Source organism: Nicotiana tabacum, chromosome 23, assembly GCF_000715075.1.
Source record: "Nicotiana tabacum cultivar K326 chromosome 23, ASM71507v2, whole genome shotgun sequence".
Taxonomy (NCBI): Eukaryota; Viridiplantae; Streptophyta; class Magnoliopsida; order Solanales; family Solanaceae; genus Nicotiana; species Nicotiana tabacum.
The window spans coordinates 140,268,843-140,290,155 of record NC_134102.1 but is presented as its reverse complement, the minus strand read 5'-3'; the positions used below and the strand labels follow the sequence as shown (position 1 = coordinate 140,290,155).

The 21,313-nt window shown below is 36.5% G+C and overlaps 2 protein-coding genes across 21 annotated transcripts; one reads left to right on the top strand and one right to left on the bottom strand.

Moving 5' to 3' along the window:
* Positions 1 to 1,353: 1,353 nt before the first annotated feature.
* Positions 1,354 to 16,150, top strand: LOC107766804 (uncharacterized). 20 transcript variants are annotated; one of them, XM_016585659.2, is made up of 9 exons: positions 1,354 to 1,749; positions 3,393 to 3,622; positions 7,759 to 7,844; positions 8,580 to 8,651; positions 10,365 to 10,398; positions 10,658 to 12,428; positions 14,272 to 14,362; positions 15,478 to 15,651; positions 15,740 to 16,150. In XM_016585659.2, exons 3-8 carry the CDS (start codon positions 7,765 to 7,767, stop codon positions 15,515 to 15,517), a joined length of 2,088 nt encoding a protein of 695 aa, XP_016441145.1. In that variant the 5' UTR covers positions 1,354 to 1,749; positions 3,393 to 3,622; positions 7,759 to 7,764; the 3' UTR covers positions 15,518 to 15,651; positions 15,740 to 16,150. The 20 variants fall into 20 exon arrangements, with proteins under 20 accessions (XP_016441145.1, XP_016441144.1, XP_016441147.1 ...); XM_016585658.2 differs by having other exon boundaries at positions 7,754 to 7,844; XM_016585661.2 differs by lacking the exon at positions 3,393 to 3,622 and having other exon boundaries at positions 1,354 to 1,745.
* Positions 16,151 to 16,721: 571 nt separating this feature from the next.
* LOC107766810 (early nodulin-like protein 3) lies at positions 16,722 to 17,689 on the bottom strand. The gene is made up of 2 exons (XM_016585682.1): positions 17,521 to 17,689; positions 16,722 to 16,960 (listed from the first exon to the last, which is right to left on the bottom strand). Exons 1-2 carry the CDS (start codon positions 17,687 to 17,689, stop codon positions 16,722 to 16,724), a joined length of 408 nt encoding a protein of 135 aa, XP_016441168.1.
* Positions 17,690 to 21,313: the final 3,624 nt, after the last annotated feature.

The window sequence follows — 21,313 nt, the reverse complement described above, 5'->3', positions numbered from 1 at the left end:
TAGATATGACCTCAGTGAGTTCCAACATAATAAAACATATAGCCTAACATGGTTTCTAGCATGGATTACATCTCAATTAATCTAACACGTAGATATTTCATGGATAAAAATAAGATTAGGTAGCTACACAGTACCACATAATCAACCGAGTCATAATTCATACGGTGCACGCTCACACGCCCGTCACCTAGCATGTGTGTCACCTCCATACCAAATACATAACACGTATATTCAGGGATTCATACCCTCATCACCAAATAAGTAAGCGAATGAAAAGATATGAACTGCTAAAGACATGGCTGAAGTCACGAGCATAACATTTCCCGTTTTGATCAAAGAAGAAGCCGTAGAAGAATGAACTAGCACCTGTAGCTAGCAAGCATTAATGTTCAAATCAGAATCTGCATGAAGAACTAGTCAAGACTCAAGATCAAGTTTTAGAAGACTTATAAGTAAGAATCTTGTAACTCATTGCTTATAGGCTTGTTTAGTTTCTTTTTTTATTCTGATTTTGGTATAATAAGGAGTTCAACAAGCAGTAACATCATCAACAATAGTGAAATCACAGCTCATCGGTAGTCTCAGCTACCAAAACTTTTCAGAACTACACTGACCTGAATCCTTTATAGCCAAGGATATATAGGCAACATACGAAGCAAGATTCAGTCAAACTTTTTCAAAATGCTTCCCATGGAGTATCAAACGGGCAAATATTGCTCAGGATTGCTCACTTTATCTTTTCCCGAAAACTCTTCGTGTTTCCGAGCAAAGATGAGTAGCTGTGAGCACGTAATTTTTGCCCTATGTTTAAAAATACTCCTAAAATAGTCCACAATAATTTTAATTACTTTTATGGAATTTTAGGAGTCCCTTATCTATTATATTTTGGTTTGTTTGGAATTTCGTTGCAATTTTCATAATTAAAAATAACTTTAAATCATGAAAAAGTCATTTTTTTTTAACTTGCATTCATTGCATATTTAGACTTTAATTGCATTATTAAAATACATAAAAATCACAAAAAATGCATTAGTTGCTTTGTCTTGTTTTTACACCTTTAGGTATAATTAATTAGGTAATTGGTTAATTAGTAAAGTATTAGGTAAAATAGATAGATAGTTCGATTTTACAATATAGTTTTAATTAGGGTGACTAAATGAAAGTGTTTTAATTTAGAAATTAGAAGAAAGAAAGAAAGTGGCTGCTATGTGTCTCAATTAAGCCCCTGGGCCGATTTTTCTAGGCCCAATTTCAATATATAACCCACGCCCCAGCCCAACATGGATACCTGGTACGCCCATCTGGCTTCAAGGACCAGCCAAACGACGCCATAGAATCCCTAAACGACGTCGTGTCGTCTTCCATCTCCCCAGCCCCGACTCTCGTTCTCTCATTCTCACTGATTCTCTCATCTACTCCCTCTTTCTTCACACTCACATACATACTCTCACGATCTGAAATTTGAACACAATCACAGAGAACAGCTAAAAGTTGGAAATCCAAAAAAAGAAGAAGATAGAAACACATAAAAGCTTTAAAAGAAAAACAGAAGAAAATTGAGGGAAAAGTGAATTTCAAAGGCTCTTCCGATTTCTGCTGCATTACTTGTACAACTTCTGGGTGTTCGAGTTTGATTTATTCAGAATTTGAAGCTGCGTTTTGTTGATTCTGCTTCTGCTGAGCTCCAATTTACTGATTCCAGCTTATTTGGCTTTCTTCTCTTCTAAATTTGATCCTTGTGCAGTGTAGGTATGTTCTCCATAAAATTGTTCTCAGATTTGTTTTGTTATGGAATCATTGTTGTTGTTTAGTTTATCTATTGCTATTATATGAATTTATTTGTTAGATTTAATTTCAAACAGTGAGTAGAACATTAATAAAATCAATTGAAAGCCGAGTGTTGATTGAATCTGGATTTCATGAGAATTAGAGCAACTCCGTGTGTTTGTTGATTGAATCTGGGCTTTATGAAGTGTGAGTAATTTTATTCGACTAATTGGATGGTTTCTGGCGTTGAAAAGAATCCTCACTAAATGGTCAGCACCAATGAGAATCTAAAGAAATAGGATGGAAGAACATAAGCTTGGATTTGGCTATTAGTGTAAAGTGGCTATATTGTGACAATTAGCTTGTAGCCACGGGGAGGATTGGGTCTGTAGTTTTAATTCCAGTTTGATGTTGCATAGTAGACTCACGAAGAATATTGACTCAAATGTATAGTATTAGTAATAGACCATCACGCAATCAGCAACCTAAACAATTGCACTGATTGTGGCCATTTTGTAAAACATTTGCTCTGCAGTTGGTTTTCTAAAGTATGGTTTATGAGAATATCATGACTGTTCTAAGTTTGCATTAGTATAAATTTCATTGCGCTTTGATAAGCAACGGACCGGGGAGAACGACTTTAAAGAATTAAATGTCTTATTTCCTCAAGTAAATCCCATAACTCTTAAACCTTCACATTTGATCTCAAACCTTAGGAAAAATGAACAACTTGTGAACATTCGTAGTTTGCTTTAGGCGCGCTTAATAAAATTATTTTGACTATGGGTACGGTTCCCGTGGCATAATCATGATACGTAACCCCAAAATTCGAGTGCACACTTGCGTGACTCGACCCCCCAACTTAAAAAATAATAATAAAAATAAACATGTTGTAAATTGCGGGTGCGTTTCACGCGACGCGATTCGCGATGTGTATAAAACGGCAAGTGTATGACATCGTAACTTGTTCAAATAAATTTCATAAATACTTAAAATGGCAAAAATATATATATTTAAAAGCGGTAAAAGGTAAAAACGCACAATAGGTTAAAACATGTAATAATCAGATAATTAAGCCGACTTTAATGGTAAAGCGACCATGCTGAAATTGCGGAATCCGGGAGTGCCTCACACCTTCTTCCGGGTTAACAGAATTCCTTATCAGGTCTTTTGTGTTTCACAGACTTTAACGGAGTCAAAAATTTCCTTGATTTGGGATTTAAAAATAAATGGCCATTACAACAACAAGGACTGAAGGAGCTTTACGTATTCTAGGTACTTTAGGTGCTTTAGGATCTTTAGGTGCTTTGGATTTCGTAGATGCTATCTGTTGAAAAACATTGCAGGTGGGAAAAATAACTTCAGAACATTATGGCATAATTTAGCATTCGAACCCAGTACAAGCGGAACTTTGTAGTCATCTTATTTGAATATTATTATTGTAGTCTATGTGTTAGAGGATTTGAAATGTAATTTTTGTTAGAAATCATGTTTAGGCTATGTATTAGTGCTATTGGGACCCATAATGGTCGTTTTATCTTAAATTTATACCCAAAGTTAAATATCACAAGCGAAATTTCATTGCTGGCCCGTTTAAAATATTTTACTTTGCATACAAATTTTAGACAAAGAAGAGGGATACAACAAGGCAAGTTTTGATAACCTGAATGGAAGGATCTTGGGCCAAGCCCAAGTTACTTCTATAGCGGGCTGGATAAACAACAAATAAATAGACCCAAATTCGAACTCCACTCACTCTCAAATTCTCGCCAACATTACACTGGCGCTGTCTTCCTCTGTTGCCTCCTTTTCATCTCCTTCTGTCGCCAAGTCCCTCGTTCTGCTAAATCAAATAGTATGTTTCTCTTTCTCTGTTTCTCGATATTTTTCTTTATATAAATTTTTAACGATAAATTACAAATCTTAATGAATTTTGGATTATACTGCCGGGTTTGTTCCCATTTTTTCATAAATGTTTTTACAGATAGCTTGGCACTGTATGAAAGCTTCTATTGATTTAGAAAATCTAGCGCAATGATGATTACGTCAAAATTAAGTGTTGACCACTTTTTCCTGCCTCATGATGTGTTTCAGTTTTTTTTGTTGAGAAGGTAACATATTTGTATATTAATATATAGACTTCACTAACTTTGTGAAGTCACCCATAATTACAAAATGAGTGCCCAAAAAGAAAATTAAAACACTTATAATCCTTGGTCTTCTCACAAGGAATCTAGCACACCAAAAATGGATTCATGATCCTCCAAAAACTTTCCTTTACACCAAAAATAGAAAAGAGCTAGACATTTCATCTTCGTCTTCTGGATGTTACTGGATTTGTCTTCAAAACATCTCTGATTTCTCTCTTCCCAGATTGTCCAGCATATGCAAGCTGGGACAATTCTCCATCTCTCTTTATAACTAGAAAGGTAGCCCTCTTTATTCCAGCAAGCTAGAACATCAAGAATTCATCCCGGCATTGCCCATAAAATTTCCCTAAAACTGATAAAAATCCTCCATATTTGAACAGTGAATTTGCAATGCAAAAAGAGATGACTAATTGTCTCCTCCTCCTCTCCACATAAGTAATATCTAGAGCACAAGTGAAAACCTTTCTTGATTAGATTATCTTGTGTTAGAACCGCTTCTTTTGCTAGTAACCATGTAAAGCAAGCAACCTTATAAGGGATTTTTACTTTCCATATCATCTTCCATGGCCAACATCCAACCTGGTTATTAGATAGGTTGAATTCCTTATAAGCAGACTTAACAGAAAACTTCCCCTGCCTATTCCCTTGCCATATGATGAGATCTTGATTAGAGTTGATTCCACTGAATAGCTCCAAAGTATTGTAAAACTCTATTACTCTGTCAATCTCCAATCATTTAGAAGTCTTCTGAAGGTAAGATTACAACCTTGATTAGTCCATGCCTCATCTAGTGTTGCTTGTTGTTGTTGATTCAAAGTATATATGTCAGGAAAAAGTAGCTTCAAAGGGCCTTGGCCTAGCCAATTGTCATCCCACAAGGAAATCTTCATACCATTTCCTACTTTGAATTTGGACTGACTTCCACAAACTGACACCATATGGTCTTCTTACTGGTTTGGTTGTCTATTTTCCTTCCATTCCATACTTCTCCCTAACGACCTCTCTCCACAGTGATTGCTCATCTGCCACAAATTTCCATAGCCACTTCATCATCAAACTATGATTCTGGACTCTCAGGTTTTTGATTCCCAATCCCCCTGTCTTCTTGCTAGTAGTAAGAGAATTCCATATAACCAGATGGAACTTCTTTTTCTCACTGTTGCCTTCCCATAAGAAATTTCTTCTTAATGCATCAATTCTTTTCACTACATTGGCTGGAATTGGGAATAGAGACATCATATAAGTAGGCATGGCATCAAGTACAGAGTTAATCAAGATTAGTCAACCCCCCATAGATAGATATTGATTCTTCCAATTTGCTAGCTTCTTTTCACATTTCTCCAGCACACCATTCCAAATTCCTTTTGATTTGTTCTTAGCTCCCAATGGCATCCCCACGTATATAGTAGGTAATTCACCTACATTCCCACCAAGAATATCAGCAAGACTTTGTAGCTCCATTAACTCATTGACCGGATAAACGAATCTTTTGTGCCAATTTATGTGTAGCCCAGAAGCGGCTTCAAAAAGAATGAAGATCACCCTTAATACTTTCAGTTGTTCTCTATCAGCTTCACAAAACACCAAGGTGTCATCAGCATACTGCAAGTGGGAAATCATCATGTTGCTATCAGCCCTACAATTCACATTGAAGCCCCTTATCCAATTATTTGTCTGAGCTCTTTTCAACATATCATTCAGTCCTTCCATGGCAATAATGAATAGGAAAGGGGATCCCCTTGTCTCAGACCCCTCTGAGAAGGAAAAAAATCAGCTGGTGCTCCATTAATGAGTACTAAGAAGCTCACAGTAGAAATGCAGAATTTTATCCAGTTAATCCATCTTCCACCAAAGCCCATTTTCCGGAGGGTTTCCAGAAGAAAATTCCAGTTCAAATGATCATATGTTTTCTCTATATCCAGCTTGCATAATATCCCAGGTTCCTTGCTTATTTTCCTTGTGTCAATGCATTCATTGGCAATTAGGACAACATCCATGATCTGTCTGCCTCTTATGAATGCCATCTGTTGAGAATCCACCAGTTTGTTGACCACCTTCTTGAGCCTCTCAGTCAATAACTTGGATATAATCTTGTATATACTGCCTATCAAATTGATAGGCCTGAAGTCTCTTAGTTCTTTGGCCCCCACCTTCTTAGGAATTAAAGCCACAAAAATAGCATTAAGGCTCCTTTCAAATATTTCTTGGTCATAGAAGTTCTGAACAACTGCTACAACTTCCCTTTTAACCACTTCCCATCAATTAGTGAAGAAGGCCATTGAGAATCCATCTGGGCCAGGTGCTTTGTCTGCAGCACATGCCTTTACACTTTCCCATATCTCCTGTTCTTCAAAGGGGCTCTGTAGCATTAAATTATCTTTTGGTGTAATAACACATTTGACTGTTTCTTCTGATGGAACCTAGTGGCCTCCACTCCTCTTCTTTTGTGTAGAGGTTTTGGTAAAATCTGATAACCTCCCACTTGATATCTTCTGGATTCTGCAGAGATTCCCCTTCTACTATCAACTGATCAATATTGTTATATCTCCTGTGAGCATTAGCTGTTATGTGGAAGAACTTAGTGTTCCTGTCTCCCTCTTTTAACAAGAGGGCCCTGGACCTCTGTCTCCATGCCACTTTTCCATGGTTTGCAATCACCTCAAACTCCATGGACAAGGAGGTTTTTGTAAATATTTTCTCCTCTGTCAAGCTCCTTTGGTCATGTAACTCTTCCAGCTCTGCAAGTTGGCTGAGGATACTTGCTTTCTGCAGTACTAAGTTGCCTTGGAGAGTTTTGCTCCATTCTTTGAGTTTTGCCTTCAAGGCTTTAAGTTTGAAAGCTAGGATGAAATCAGGCCTTCCTTCACAAGTAAAAGAGTTCCACCATTCTTGTACTCTATCTTTGAATCCTTCAGTCTGCAGCCACCAGTTTTCAAACTTAAAGTATGATTTGACTGGATCCCAACTACCACATTGAAGCATAAGTGGTGAATGGTCTGAAGTAACTCTATGGAGCAATGATTGTTTATGTTTCTAAAATCTTCATTCCAGTCAGCAGAAATCAAGAACCTATCCAGTCTAGCTGCTATAACATGCGTGTCACCTTTTCTCCATGTGTATTCACCTCCTGATAGTTGGGTGTCTACCAGTTCCATGTCTTCAATAAAATTAGAGAACTCAGTCATAGCTCTTGTGAATCTGGAGCAATTCTTCTTCTCTGATGGGAACCTTACAGTATTGAAGTCCCCACATACCACCCAAGGCCCATTATAGAGGCCTCTTGCACCTGCCAGCTCCCACCAAACTTCCTCCCTTTCTCTTCTGTCATTAGGAGCATACACGGCTGAAAGATGCCATGTGTATTCCTGAGTCTTACCTAAGAATTTACGAGTAATTGTATGTGCTCCCACACAACAAATTTCCCCCCTTCCATATTCTACCATCCCACATTACTACAATATCCCCTCTAGTCCCACTAGCTTCTAGTTGTGCAAATTTCACCCATCTATTACCCCATAATTCTTTTACTATCTCCTTGATATCCCCTTCTATTTTAGATTCTTGGAAACAAAAAATCTGTCTTCCAACTGAGTATCAAACTTTAAATCAATCTCCTTTTTCTAACTCTATTAAGTCCCCTAACATTACATGATATAATGTTCACTAACATTGGCTATGACTGATGCTGCATCCCCCTCTGCTCCTGGTTCCATCGCTCTTGAGATAACTAATTTTACACGCAAAAAAAATCCTTTCTTAAGTGATTTTCAGTTTCACGTAGAATTGAAGACTCACTTAAAGCCTGAAACCCTATATTTTCTTATCTGTTGTGAAAGAATAGGAGAAAATGGAGGGCTATACGGAGGATTGTAGGGTGTTGCTATCTCAATTGAAGCAGCAAGATAAAGACCTAAGGCTCAAAAGAAGGTAAACCTTTTATTTTTATCTTCTGACCTTAATTTAACTCTTCGTTTTAAATATAATACAATGCTACGATCGAATTTCTTTTTGGGATGATGATGGTGTCTAGGCCAAGCTTGCACGCACCTCAACTATCCCATCGGGTACCTGCTACCCCCACCAGTACCGGTGTCAGGTAACTCTGTTTACCAAGACTTGGACATATGAGAAGAAATCACCTAGTGCTTTTGCCTCCATTGTTATTTGAACTTGAGACCTCATGGTTCTCAACCCACTTCATTGACCTGGATTTAGATACTGTTAGCACATTGATGAACGTTGCCAATTAATGAGTGTAACTTTCGTTTTGTTTAATAGTCCCTCTTTCTCATTTTATATAATTGTGTTTCACTTGCCGTGGAAGAAAATATTCAAGTAAGAATTGAAAAATTAGTTTGATAGACAAAACATTATAAAGTATGAATAGTTTCTTAACTACTTGCGCAGCCTTTGTTCAGTTTATACAAGTGAAATAAAATTTACTTATAAAAAGAAGTTGAATAATTAAATGAATTCAATGTAAGTTTGTGTAGAAATAAGATGGTGTCAAACATTTTAGGACGTTCTAAAATGGGACGACTGTTGTATTAAATTAGACGGAGGGCGTAATTTTCTTTGTATCAGTAATGTATGAAGTGTTTGTGGGAAATGGGAATAATTGATTTTGAGTATTATGTTAGAGATAAGAAATTCATTCTGCAGGTGGTTAATGGACTTGCATTTATCGGAACGAGAGCGAAAAAAGATGGAAAGACTCAAACCTCACGGTGATATGTGAGAACGTTCTTTTGTCTTTAAATTTTCTATATCTTTTTGTAAAAACTCTTCTTTTCCACTTCTTGGATTATGACTGTCTAGTTAGTAATAGCATCTCTCCCTAGAAAAGGCATGTTAGTCCATTGCACTGCTTTCGTCATTGAATATTTGCAAATTGACTGCTCAATTGAATGCACAGGTATTGGGATGCAATTGTCTGTGAATTTCATTATAGTTTTCTGGACTATCCCTTTGCGAAATTTCCTTCTTCTTTTATTAGCTTTGGCTAAGTCAGGGAAGTCATGTTAAAGAACACTTACTGAGTGTTGTGATTCTTCATTTTATATGTTTGCAGACCATAATGTAATGATTCACATTTTAATGACGGTTTATGTAGCTAATGAAATTCTGAAACTTGATATTTGTAAATGAGATGAAATATAATAAGTGTACATGGTCCTTATTATCAGCGTCCACAAATATGGATTGCAGTCTTTCTGCCTTCTTGAAGGTAGGGGTAAGGTCTGCGTACACACTACCCTCCCTAGACCCCACTTGTGGGATTACACTGGGTTTGTTGTTGTTGTACAGCTCAGGCAAGTCCAAGGAAAAAGGCACTTACAGAAAAAGCCAATTGCAAGGATACTTTCCAAAAATACACAAATACCACCCAAGAAAAAAACGCAAATATCAGAATTCTACAATCACTTATAATATCAATGAAAAGGCGTTCCCATGAGTTCTGATAGAAGTGAAGTGAGTTGTGTTTCAATTTCTCTTAAATGCTGATTGTTCCTTTCCATTGAGATGCACTAAAAGAGACTTGCGGAGATGTTTCTCCATATTCGTATATATTTTTCTTTGAAGTGCATTTTCCAGCCATTAACAACTTCTCGACTGATGGGGGGCATATATCATTGAACCCTGCCAGTACAACACAAGTGACCAGCACACTAAAGCTCAGGGACAATGCAATAGCAGATGGTTAACAGTCTTCGGCCCCTCTGAAAAGAACACAACAGTTACTAACCATAATACTTCACAGACTATCACCAGTAAGATGTGATTACTTAGTATCGACTATCTTCCCATGCAAAAACTACAGAATTTAAATGTGATATGCATTGCCTCATGCCTTTCAAGGATCCTTAATCCTATATTCTCTTAGTGTTGATTGTAGTATGATTTGACCCAGAAATTAGCAGTCCCCAAGGTTGATGGATGAGATGGACATAAGTGATGACACCCAATCTCTTATCCAGTCCTCTCCTAATGCCCCTCCACATCGAACAACTGTATAAACCATCGTTTCTTTCTGAGTTCCATCAGAGAGTATCAACACCATATTCATATTTGTGATCAGTGACCTCCATCTAATTTTGTAGTAAGTAAAAACCATCCACAGGTTACGCTCCTTGTTGCTAAACTTTGAAATCTATTTTTCCAAGTGTGCTTGTTTAAACACAGAAATAGATCCAATACGTAGGCCACACTTTGTGATATCAGTCTCCTTGGCTCTTTTAAAGCATTGTAATTTTTTTACGAAAGTTGTTTCCTATACTCTTTCTACATCCTGATTATAAGTATACAGTACCTTATTATGTGGGCTGCTCTTGTTTATGTATTTTGTTATCTGGATTCATATTGCATTAGCAATGGTTGCTTGTTGTTTTCCTAGTAAACTTTTTGCACTTCTAACTCAACGTCTACTCTTTGATTCTGTATCTGCAGGACTTTACCTGAATCATTGATTAGAGAAGATGATGTAAGTGTTCTTTCTAATGCTTGCTGATGTAATGGCATTCTGCAAGTCGAAGTAGATAAAACATTCCTCAGTTTATTGTTTTTAAAATCCAAATGATACTGCTTATATGTAACTTCTGAAGCAAAAGACTCATGCACTCTTTATTTTTAAAAAAACCTGTTTCTTTTTGTATTGAATATTATCTGCTTTTTGTTAAACTAAGTTGCAATTTTATTTTCCCCCACTAAGCTGATATAGTTTCTGTGTGTCTTAATTGCAGTTATATTATGAAAATATTAGAACTTCTGTTGCAAAGGCATTTGGAGTGCATAAGGATGAAAGGACATGTCCTGATGCTCCAGCCATATTGCTCTTTAATTCAGCTGAGAATTTGGGATGCATATATTCCCTGCTTGATAAGATGAACAACAAGGGGTTATGCTGTATTGCGGAGACAGTAACTGGTGGTTCAATTACTTTTGAGAAAACCAATTGGCAAACGAGAAGGATAATAAAGCAATTTCTTCCCAAAATTCTCCATAACCATGATGATTCCAGTCGAAGTCGGATTAAAAGAATTTCTCAACTCCTCAATGATCCTCAAAACTTCCATGTTAACCATAGGGTTCTTTGTTCTACCTCCGAATCCTTTCGCAGTGCTGCTATTTATATACTGGATAGACTTGAGGAGCTGTCTCTTCTAACTTTGAGTAAAATGCTTAGAAATCTCAGGGATGTCTCTGGATACATCCCTAAGATGCAGTCTAAACGAATAGGGTGGAATAAGGGAAATTTTGTTAAACAAATCAGGAGAACATCTTTGGAAATACTATCAGACTATGAAGAAGGAGATGAGCCACCAGAACCCCTGGCCAAGGCTTTGTCCGTGGCAACCTTAATGTTAAAGCCAAAAACTGATTGTCCCTCTCAGATGGTGTTCCAAAAACTTTCACCAGATATAGAAGCATTGCAGAATGATATAGCAAAAGCAATCAGGATGCTAGATGATAAAAGAAAAATAAGTTTTGCGGAGCTGGGAAGTTTGCCGCTTGTACTGGATTCGAATGCTAGAGCTGCCAAAGAAAGTGTTCGTTTGCGTGTGAAAGTGAGGAAACTGTTGACTGAGTATCTTCTCGAATGCAGCGACTTGCAGTCTATACCTGAAAGTTTACTAGAAAGTCTTGCTATTATTAACAAAACATCTAGGCATGCATCTAAGAAAACCTACTCAAATAAGGAGGTTGAAGAGGAAGTAGAATGTGTGCTGAATATTAGTGCTCAGATAAAACAAATTGTTTGGGATTTACTTGCTGAAAGTGATGTCAGTGAAGACTTTGCTAATGCATACATGGAGAACATAGAGGAAACTTATTTTGAAGCTGGTGATGAAGATGAGAATCTTTCTGATCATCCTCGAAATTTTAGGTCTGATTCTAATGTCTCATACAGCCAATTAGAAAGTGTGGGTGAGTTAAACCAAAGTGACTCCAAGTCTTTATCCTCTCCGCTTTCACCCAAACACAAGTTGAACGTCAAACTTGAGTCAATGTATACCGATGAAGTAGATTCAGTTCATTCCAATTGGTTTGACAATTCATTGTCATTCTTAGAATCAAAAAGTTTTGAAGGTGCTAAGAGTAGGAGTGGAAAAGATTACCATTTTAGAAGCATGGGCCAGCACGGAGGAAAGGATTTGTGCCCATCTATGTCCACCAGAGATCAAAATAAATTTTCTACACCTTTCTCGCCTAATAAAGAATCAGACAGGAACGATATGGAGCAAAAAGAAGCTGCATGGCATCTAGGATGCAGGCCACCAAGATATACATCGGAAGAGTGTTCAGAAGAAAAAAATGCATTGCCTCGCAGGAACAACTTGAGTAGAAATCAGTATCTTCTTATTCAGGAAGCTTCTGATGATACTAGTATGGTTGCTTACAGTCTTGTCGGCTGCATGTTGAATAAGTTTGCTCAGTTGGATGGGCTACAGTTATCTGATGATGATGTATCATATCTCCAAGGCAATACTTCAGATCCCAACAATTTTGAAGGTATCTGAACACAGAACTCTTCTTATGCTGCTTCTGAGTCTAAACAATTGGGTAGTCACTGAAAAAAGATAATATCTTTTGATTGTTTTAGACAGATTCTACCTTCCTGCCTTTGCTTTTTATATTTTCCATGTCTAAACAGCACTCCATGGGCATTTAAATTTCAAAGGTGTCACTTAAGGAACATCGTGCATGGAAAACTCTCGTAAGGTTTAGTATACCTGCATTTTGAGTTACGAGAAGCACTATGCCTACCTAGTGAAGTGGCTGTTCTGAATATCTTATCCTGTGAAAGTTGAGATCTCAACTGTTTAATCTTGCTCTGACCAACAAGTCACACCTTTAAAGATTATCTGGGGGGATTATGCACTATATGAGCCTACTCAGACGTAGCATGAAAAGTTTTCTATCTTGGCTCGGCTCGGTTGAACTCTTTCTCAAAGGCAGTTAAACATGCCTGAAAATGCCTTTGGAAACACAGTCTAGGGGAAAGACCTAGTGCAAGTAGAAAAGGGAAACAATTATTATGCGTAGGATTGCATGTTCTATTGATGCTTCATCTCATTGGTATGGCAATGAGTGGGTATTCTGTAGGATTGCTATTAAAAAGGTGTCCTGAATAGTACAAAATGAAATGAGATTTTAGGTTGAGCACTTTAGATTTATTTTGTTCCCTTTTTCTTTTCTTTATTCTTCTTTTGCTGACCCAAATATATTAGGATTGAGATGTTGTTGGGGTAGGAAATAGTGGCAGAGGAAAAGATATAAGAAAGGAGGGCTTTTGGTGGGATTTGAACCTTGTACCTGAATGACTAGGATAAAAAGGCAAAAAAGAAAAAGGAATTATATCTGCTGAGATAAAAAAGGATTCTTACATATCTTGTTGGTGATACTGCAATTTGTTCTGATTGCTGTTTTATCTTTTCGGTATTCTGTTTCTTCAGGTCAATTTATCTTCCTATTTTGACTTCTGAATGCTGTCAAGAATGTGTGGGATGTCACTTATGTGATGCTTTTGAGGTGGCAGACTCTACATTGTATGAGAAGTCAAAGAACCTGTCGAAAAGTGTGTTTCAGTAAGAAAAAGGGAAGATGAACATAGAGAGGCTCTTAAAAAAAGAAATAGAATGAATAGGACAGACGCATAGTAAAATTGAGATTTAGAATAAAACAAGGCAGAAACGAAAACCAAGCAGGGAGTAGAGTGGTTGTTTATTATCTGAAGATAATATGCTTAAGTGAGTGAGAAATTGATATCACTTATGCGATGCTTTTGAGGTGGCAGACTCTACATTGTATGAGAAGTCAAAGAACCTGTTGAAAAGTGTGTTTCAGTAAGAAAAAGGGAAGATGAACACAGAGAGGCTCTTAAAAAAAGAAATAGAATGAATAGGACAGACGCATAGTAAAATTGAGATTTAGAATAAAACAAGGCAGAAATGAAAACCAAGCAGGGAGTAGAATGGTTGTTTATTATCTGAAGATAATATGCTTAAGTGAGTGAGAGATTGATACTGCAATGGTACGTTGATGTTGCTGGATCCTAACCTTTGTAATATCTACAAGAGAATTGCGCCGTAAATTCCTCCAAGTTACTTTGCTATTGCTAAATCCCTGGACACTTGAAAGTTATAGATGGTTTTAGATAGCTTGAGTGATTGTCAGCAAAGTTTCATAATGTGAATTTGCTATTATTGTGACATGATTCAAAATCCTCTGATGGAGCTTTGAAATATGAACCTTACCAAAATATGGTCCCCTACACTGGTTCTCTTGCTTCCAATCCTTGAAAGTTTGAAATTTTTGTATTTTTGAAGGCTGGTCTTTACTAATTTCTTTACAGTTCTCAAGGACAGGGGAAGCTCCTCTGATGAGACCACTAACTCCTTAATGCTACATGTTCTTGAAGAGATAATTCCTTCATTTCCGGACAGGTACTTCTGAGTCTGCTAGTCTCTTTATAAATTAATGTTACCTCTACACATTATATAGTGTTTTTTATTTCAACATAAAAGGTAAAATATCATGAGGATGGAAGCTGCTTGAATCTGATAAGCTTATTTGTAATCAAATTTTCTACTTTTCATTAAAAAAAGGAATTTATAAATCTTATACTTCACAAGTCTTGCGATCAGAAGGCTGCTGCAGTTGAATCCTGTGGCCCGAACCTCAAATTGCTTTTATTCTAACAGAATTTTTCTGTACTTCTATCCGTCCTTAGTAAATTATAGAATATTGCCAGAACTGTAAAATGTGGCCGCCTCGCTTTAGAAGAAGTAAAGAAAGAGAAAAAAGAACATTTTCCAAAAGCAAAATACCAATTAGCAAAATATGACCTGTTGAGCTCGCTTCATAAAAGTGATGTTATGGGCCTTATGGCATTATATGGTAAAAGGACTTGAGCAGTTACGGCAACTTTAGTGTAAATTGATGAAGGACAGAGGATAATAGATAGAATTAGAACAATATTATAATAGAGGATTATCAATATCAACCTTCTGAATTGATCTTTAGTGGACATGATTCAGAATCCTCTTTAGTTTCAGCGCAGGGAAAAAAGAATTTTGCCTCTCTATGCTGCTGCAACTAGTCTTTTGGTTTCCATTAGTAGATCTGGATAGAGACAACTCTAATATTTTGGTCTTAGCAAGTTATGACATATTATAGAAACTCCATCTGCTGTGAAACTAATAGCCGATGTGACATATTATAGTCCAAGGACTGACTATTTCTTTTTTAATCAAGTAGTTAACATTTCCCTTCAGTAAGCATTCCTTTGGCAAAGAGGGGATTTGTGCATCCAATGATAAGATAAATGGCCTTGAATTGTCCTGAGTAAACTACTGGGGTCTCCTGTAGTGTAGTAAAAGGGAAGAAATAGGTTTTTCTTTATCCTAGGATTCTTGCAGGAAGAAATAGGTTTTTCCTTATCCCAGGATTCTTGCATTATGAACTAAAAAAGAGTAACTCAAGCTCACCCCACAGATTTCTTCCTTACGTCGTGTGCTTATGATTGTTAATGAGGTGGTTGAATGGTTTCTGTATGCAGTGGTAAAGAGCATCTGAAGGAGTTGTTGGGCGTGAGGTAGCTTCTGAATCCTCGAGGCATTGATGGGAGCATAGCCCAAGGTTCAATTATATAGAAACTTACATAGATTTGGTTGGTGACGGTATCTTGCAAGGACCGTGATTTCTGCATTGTTGGAAAGAGATGCGCTTACACGTAAGTGTAGGTTTGAAACTTCTTAATAGATTGAAGTCATGTTTATGTTTATGTTATATTACAACTTTTTGCTCTATTTTGGTCACAGTTTTTTGGAAGTAGCTAGAAAGATTGTCAGGGCTTCACCAACTGTGCACTTGAATAGACACATTACGACTCTAGCTGGAAATCCAGTCTGATGAACATGGTGCTGATGTTGCTTACACAATGAAGGCTGAATTTTGGCCAGAAGAGCAGAAAGTTTATCCTTTTCTAGGCCTAGATATGTATTTGTTTGTACTTAGTTATTTGTTCACTTATTTTTTTGGTTAATATTCGTATTGGACAAGCAAGAAAATAAATTTCTGGTAATAGATATGATATATCGGCATTTCATTTAATCTAAGAGAGATGTAAACACTCGATTTCTCATGGGCGATAGATAATTACAACCTCAGTGAAATGCCAATTTGAACAACTGATGTTGGACTAAATCTTATGGAAATCAGCGTTGTGTTTTTCACTTTTGTACATGTATGGTTGGAACCCTGTTGTTGCTTATGGCTATTCATGACGAGATTTATGTCGATACGGATTACTATTTAGGTATAAACATCGTGAATGGTGTAATATTGTGTTTGTTGTTTTCACTAATTGAGTATACCAATCAATAAAAAGTGAACTAAGTGAGTGCCATAGAGGTTTAAAGCAAGCACAAATCTGAAACAGGTGAAGCACAATTACTTTTAGCAACAACAAAAGTAATATAAAAAGTTCAAGATTTCACGAATCTAAAGGTGCAGCACAAAGAACAACTGTTTGACTGAAAACAAGACGGCGAAAGTGTTGCCATAGCAATTCTATCGCCATCTGAAACTAGTAGAAGCACCTCTAAGTATAGCTCGAGTCATGTGAGTTCAAGTGAACTTATTTGCTTACAGAAAAACTATAATTAAAATGAGTGCATGTAATATCACATTCATTCTGAATTCACTGACCCTAAACCCTAGATCCGCTTCTGGTTATTGTCTAATCTAAAACAAAGTAATCTAGTGATCCTTGTCTTTATCCTCATGATTCCACCTTTCTTTCTAGCTCTTGTTGTCAAACTTATCATTATCTTCATTTGGAGCTTCTGCATTTACATAAAGTTTCTGGCCATTTATGCAATTGGTATTGTTGCTGGATTTGAAGTAATATTCTCCAGGTGCCAGTAAGAATGCTGTTGCTGGACTCTCTCTATACGGCCTGAAAACAGTGTTGGAAGTGCAAGCATAGTAGTCGAATTTTCCAATCTCCAGCAAATCGTCAGGTTTTTCGAATCTAAATTCTAAAAAACATAGTGGATAATTAGTCATCAATAAATTAAAGTTCCAGATATGATCGTATTCAAATTCTTAAAATAAGTACTTAGTCAGCTCGGACATTACATATATTAAAAAAAATAAAGAGGATTTTTCATAAAGCACTACAATTGCCTAATTACCACATGTAACTATAGTTTGCCTAATTACCATTTGTATCTACTTTTAAATTATTACCAGCTTGTGTCACTTGTATTCATTCGCTCTAAATGGCTGTATTAACGCATACAATGCACTAGAATATAGTGATGCACACAGTTACTATATCACTATATGTGACTCCAATTCGCTCTAAATGGTTGTATCAATGCAAACGATACACTAAAATACAGTGATACATGATTACATGTATCGTTGTATGTGACTTCATACACTGTATTTATCGTTGGAATTTTGCTACAAAATACAAAGAGTAGCTACAAATTGTAATTATTTCAAAGCGTATTTATATATGGTAAATACGGTGTATAAGTTACATCATATATTTTTTCCTTTAAAAAAAGGGTAGGTGAAGTTAAAGTTTTACCTAATTCATCTCCAGCTTTAAGCTTTACAGTTTTAGCCCAATCTTGGTAGTAAGAAGGATAAGGGGCAGGACGCCAACCATAGCCTTCTCCAACAATGTACCTCTCTGAACTTATTGATCTCATCAAAATCCCAACTACAACAAAAAGTAGCAAAATTGTAACCTGCATATTGTGTTGTTTTAAATTAGCCCCCACGTAAATTCTCTTAAGTTTTCTAAGCCGATTCGAAGGTATATATTGCCAGTTACAACCATTAGTGCAACTGAACTAAATACCTTTTATAAATGTTCTACTACTACTAATTTCACACATTCCGTTATTAAAGGTGTAAATGGTGAAAGTTACAACAAATGTATTTAAAAACAAATTAATTTTGCATTAATTCAAGGGATTCTTCCATCTCATTCAAGAGTTGGAACATGCAATGACCTATCGTGAAATAGTGAAAACAAGAATGTTGTCCCTTTTTAATTTGTTTGTGGAATCACTCGGCCAATAGATTTTAAACAATGTACTACAAATTACGACAAAAACGAATATGGATGAAGGAGTATTATATTTAAATATCTTATATTACTAAGAGATCATGAACACGTTCGTTAATCATATCTTTAATGTTTAGGGCTTGACATGTTGCACAATAGATAAGAATTAATAGTAGATGTCATCTAATTAAAACTTAGAAAATTGTATCACTTTTTGAGAATTAATAGTAGATGTCATCTAATTAAAACTTAGAAAATTGTATCACTTTTTGAGAATTAATAGTAGATGTCATCTAATTAAAACTTAGAAAATTGTATTACTTTCTGATATTCTCAACTCTTAACGTAGTATTTTGTGGACTAACGATAATGAAAAATTGACTGATACTTTTTAGCTTGACATTTGCTCTCACACCAAAAGGTAGGAATATGTTATTGAGAGAGTAAACAAATTGTATATGTGACATAACACAGCGAATCGATTCATAATATAGAATGTTAAGAGAAAGTTGAATTAATCAATCTCCTATTTTTAGGGATATGTATCTGTAACGACTGATCGGTTGTTTTGAGCATTTACGCTCCTTTCAACTATTTGAAGTCTTGAATAATTCCTACGAGGTATTATGACTTGTGTGAATTGTCGATTTTGGTTTTAAGGTATTTCGGAGTTAGCTTGGAAGAATGAATTTCATGTTGGAAGCTTAAGCTGAAATAGTTGACCGGATGTTAACTTATGTGTAAACGACCCCGAAATAGAGTTTTGATGATTCCAATAGCTCCGTATGGTAATTTTGGACTTAGGAATGTGTCCGGAAAATTATTTGAAGGTCGGTAAAGGAATTAGGCTTGAAATGGTGAAAGTTAAATTTTTGGGAAGTTTGACCGGGGACTTGACTTTTTGATATCGGAATCGGAATTCAGTTCTGAAATTTTTTATAGATCCATTATGTCATTTATGACTTGTGTGCAAAATTTGAGGTCAATCGGAATTGATTTGGTACGTTTCGGCGCAAAATATAGAAGTTGGAAGATTTGAAAACTCATAATTCGATTCGATGCGTGATTCGTAATTTCGGCGTTGTTTGGCATAGTTTGAAGCCTCAACTAAGTTCGTATTGTATTTTGGGACATGTTAGTATATTTGGTTAAGGTCCCGAGGGCCTCGGGTGAATTTCGGAAGGTTAACGGAATGGATTTCGGACAAAAAGAGCTGCTGGAATTTTTCTGTTGCAGAAGCTGTTTTTGGACAGCAACTGGTGTAATCGCAGAGCTGATTTTGGAAGCTTATATCTTAAAATTTATAAGGAAACTGAAAAGTTTCAAAACATGAAAGTTGTAGCTCTTTGATTCTAGTTTTCAGAAAGTTAAACCATTCATCATTTGGATATTTGTACAGAAACTTATGATCGACTGAATGAAGGTTAGTAAAGCAGTTTCGCCAGAAATTTCTATTTCGCCAGGAATTTTTGATGCGTGGAGCCGACTTTAGGAGCTTATATCTCGCAATCTATAAGGAGTTAGGCAATGAGCAAAACATGAAAGTTGTAGTCCTTTGTATCTAGTTTTCATAAATTTAAACCGTTTGGCAGTTCGAGTTGAGTACAAGAAGTTATGGTTGATATACTACAGACTATCGGGGAAGAGTTTTGGAAGAGTTTGATGTTTTGAGCATAAGCATGTAATGATCCAAAGATCCATTTTAGTTCTAGAGATCGAAATTTGATTTCGAGACTTCCGAGATTTTGATAATGAATTATATGAGTGATCTGGAAAGTTTGATCTAATTCCATCAAGCCGCGGTTGGGTTTTTAGCGCGAAACATGAGTTAATTGTTTAAAGAGCAAAATTGGTATCGCATCAAGCAAATGAGCTCCGAATTGAGTTTCGATTAAATGAGTAGGTTCGTATTATTATTTGTGACTCATAGGAACAAACATCGTCAAATTTCGAGTTCGTATGATGGAGTTAGAGCCTTTTTAGTGAAAACAAAACTGCTGGTGTAAACAGTTCTGATGCGCACCTTTAGCGACCAAATTTGACACTTTTAGCGACGAGATTGGACTTTTAGCGACCATAATAGTGCTTTTTTGGCGAAAACTTAAGGACCAAAAATGGTCATTTCCTTCATTACGTTTTGGATTTTTGGAGCACGGTTCTTGGGCGATTTTGAGGATTTCTTCAAGACTTCAACTTGGGTAAGTGTCCTATATCCAAAAGTGATTATATTTCATAAATCCATGGATATATTCATCATTTAATTCGGATTTAAATGGAAGAAATTGAGATTTTTGCAAAATCTTTCAAAAACGGAAATTTTAGATTTGGAGGCCGAGTTATTATCAGAATTTGATAAAATTGGTACGGGTGGACTCGTAATTGAATGGGTTATCGGATTTTGTGAGTTTCGTCGAATTCCGAGATGTGGGTCCCACGAGCAAATTTTGAGCTAAATTTCGGATTTTGTTGGAAAATTAGTATTTTTTTATGGAATTAATTCTAATAAATTTTATTGACTGAATCGAATTATTTGTGGCTAGATTCGAGGCGTTTGGAGGCCAATTGACGTGGAAAAGACATTGCAGAATAAAGAATTACACGGCTTGAGGTAGGTAATAGTTCTAAATTTGGTCCTGAGGGTATGAAACCCCGGAATATATATTATCTGATTGGTTTTGAGGTGACACACATGCTAGGTGACGGGCGTGTGGGCGTGCACCGTAGGAATTATGACTTGATCAATTCCATGGAACTGTGTAGTTGGAAAAATATATTGATATCCGTACATGTTTTTCCCGTATTAGAGAAATTGATCTATGAATCATGTTTAAATTATATTTTTACACTGTTGGGACCCACAAAGGTCGTATACTTGTGAAATTATTTTCTAAATTGCTGTTTTGCATTCAGTCACAGTTCTATTTGCACATTTTTACCTCAGTCTTTCTTATTCATTATTGATGTATCATATCATTGTTGTTGGGCTGCTTATCATGATTTCTGAGAGCCCGAGAGACTGGATAGGTTGATGATTGAGTGAGGCCGATGGTCTAATTGTGAGGATATTTATGGGATCGGGCTGAACGCCGCGACACATTTCATTAATTTATGCCATGATTGGCTTGATGTAGCGCTTGGGCTGAAAGAGCCCCTCCGGAGTCTGTACATACTCCCAGTGAGCGCAGGTACCTACTGAGTGCGAGTGCCGAGTGTCGAGTGATGAGCGACTGTGAGGAATGAGCGACTATGAGGAAAGAGTGACTGTGAGGAAAGAGGGACTGTGAGATTGGAGTGAATGGGAGGACTG

Excerpts from the sequence above, each read along its gene's own strand:
- LOC107766804 (XM_016585661.2), top strand. The coding sequence starts at position 7,765 with ATGGAGGGCTATACGGAGGATTGTAGGGTGTTGCTATCTCAATTGAAG. Across the intron at positions 7,845-8,579 it reads GACCTAAGGCTCAAAAGAAG|GTGGTTAATGGACTTGCATT; the intron begins GTAAACCTTTTA and ends TTCATTCTGCAG. Across the intron at positions 10,399-10,657 it reads CATTGATTAGAGAAGATGAT|TTATATTATGAAAATATTAG; the intron begins GTAAGTGTTCTT and ends TCTTAATTGCAG.
- LOC107766810 (XM_016585682.1), bottom strand. The coding sequence starts at position 17,689 with ATGCAGGTTACAATTTTGCTACTTTTTGTTGTAGTTGGGATTTTGATG. Across the intron at positions 16,961-17,520 it reads TAAAGCTGGAGATGAATTAG|AATTTAGATTCGAAAAACCT; the intron begins GTAAAACTTTAA and ends TATGTTTTTTAG.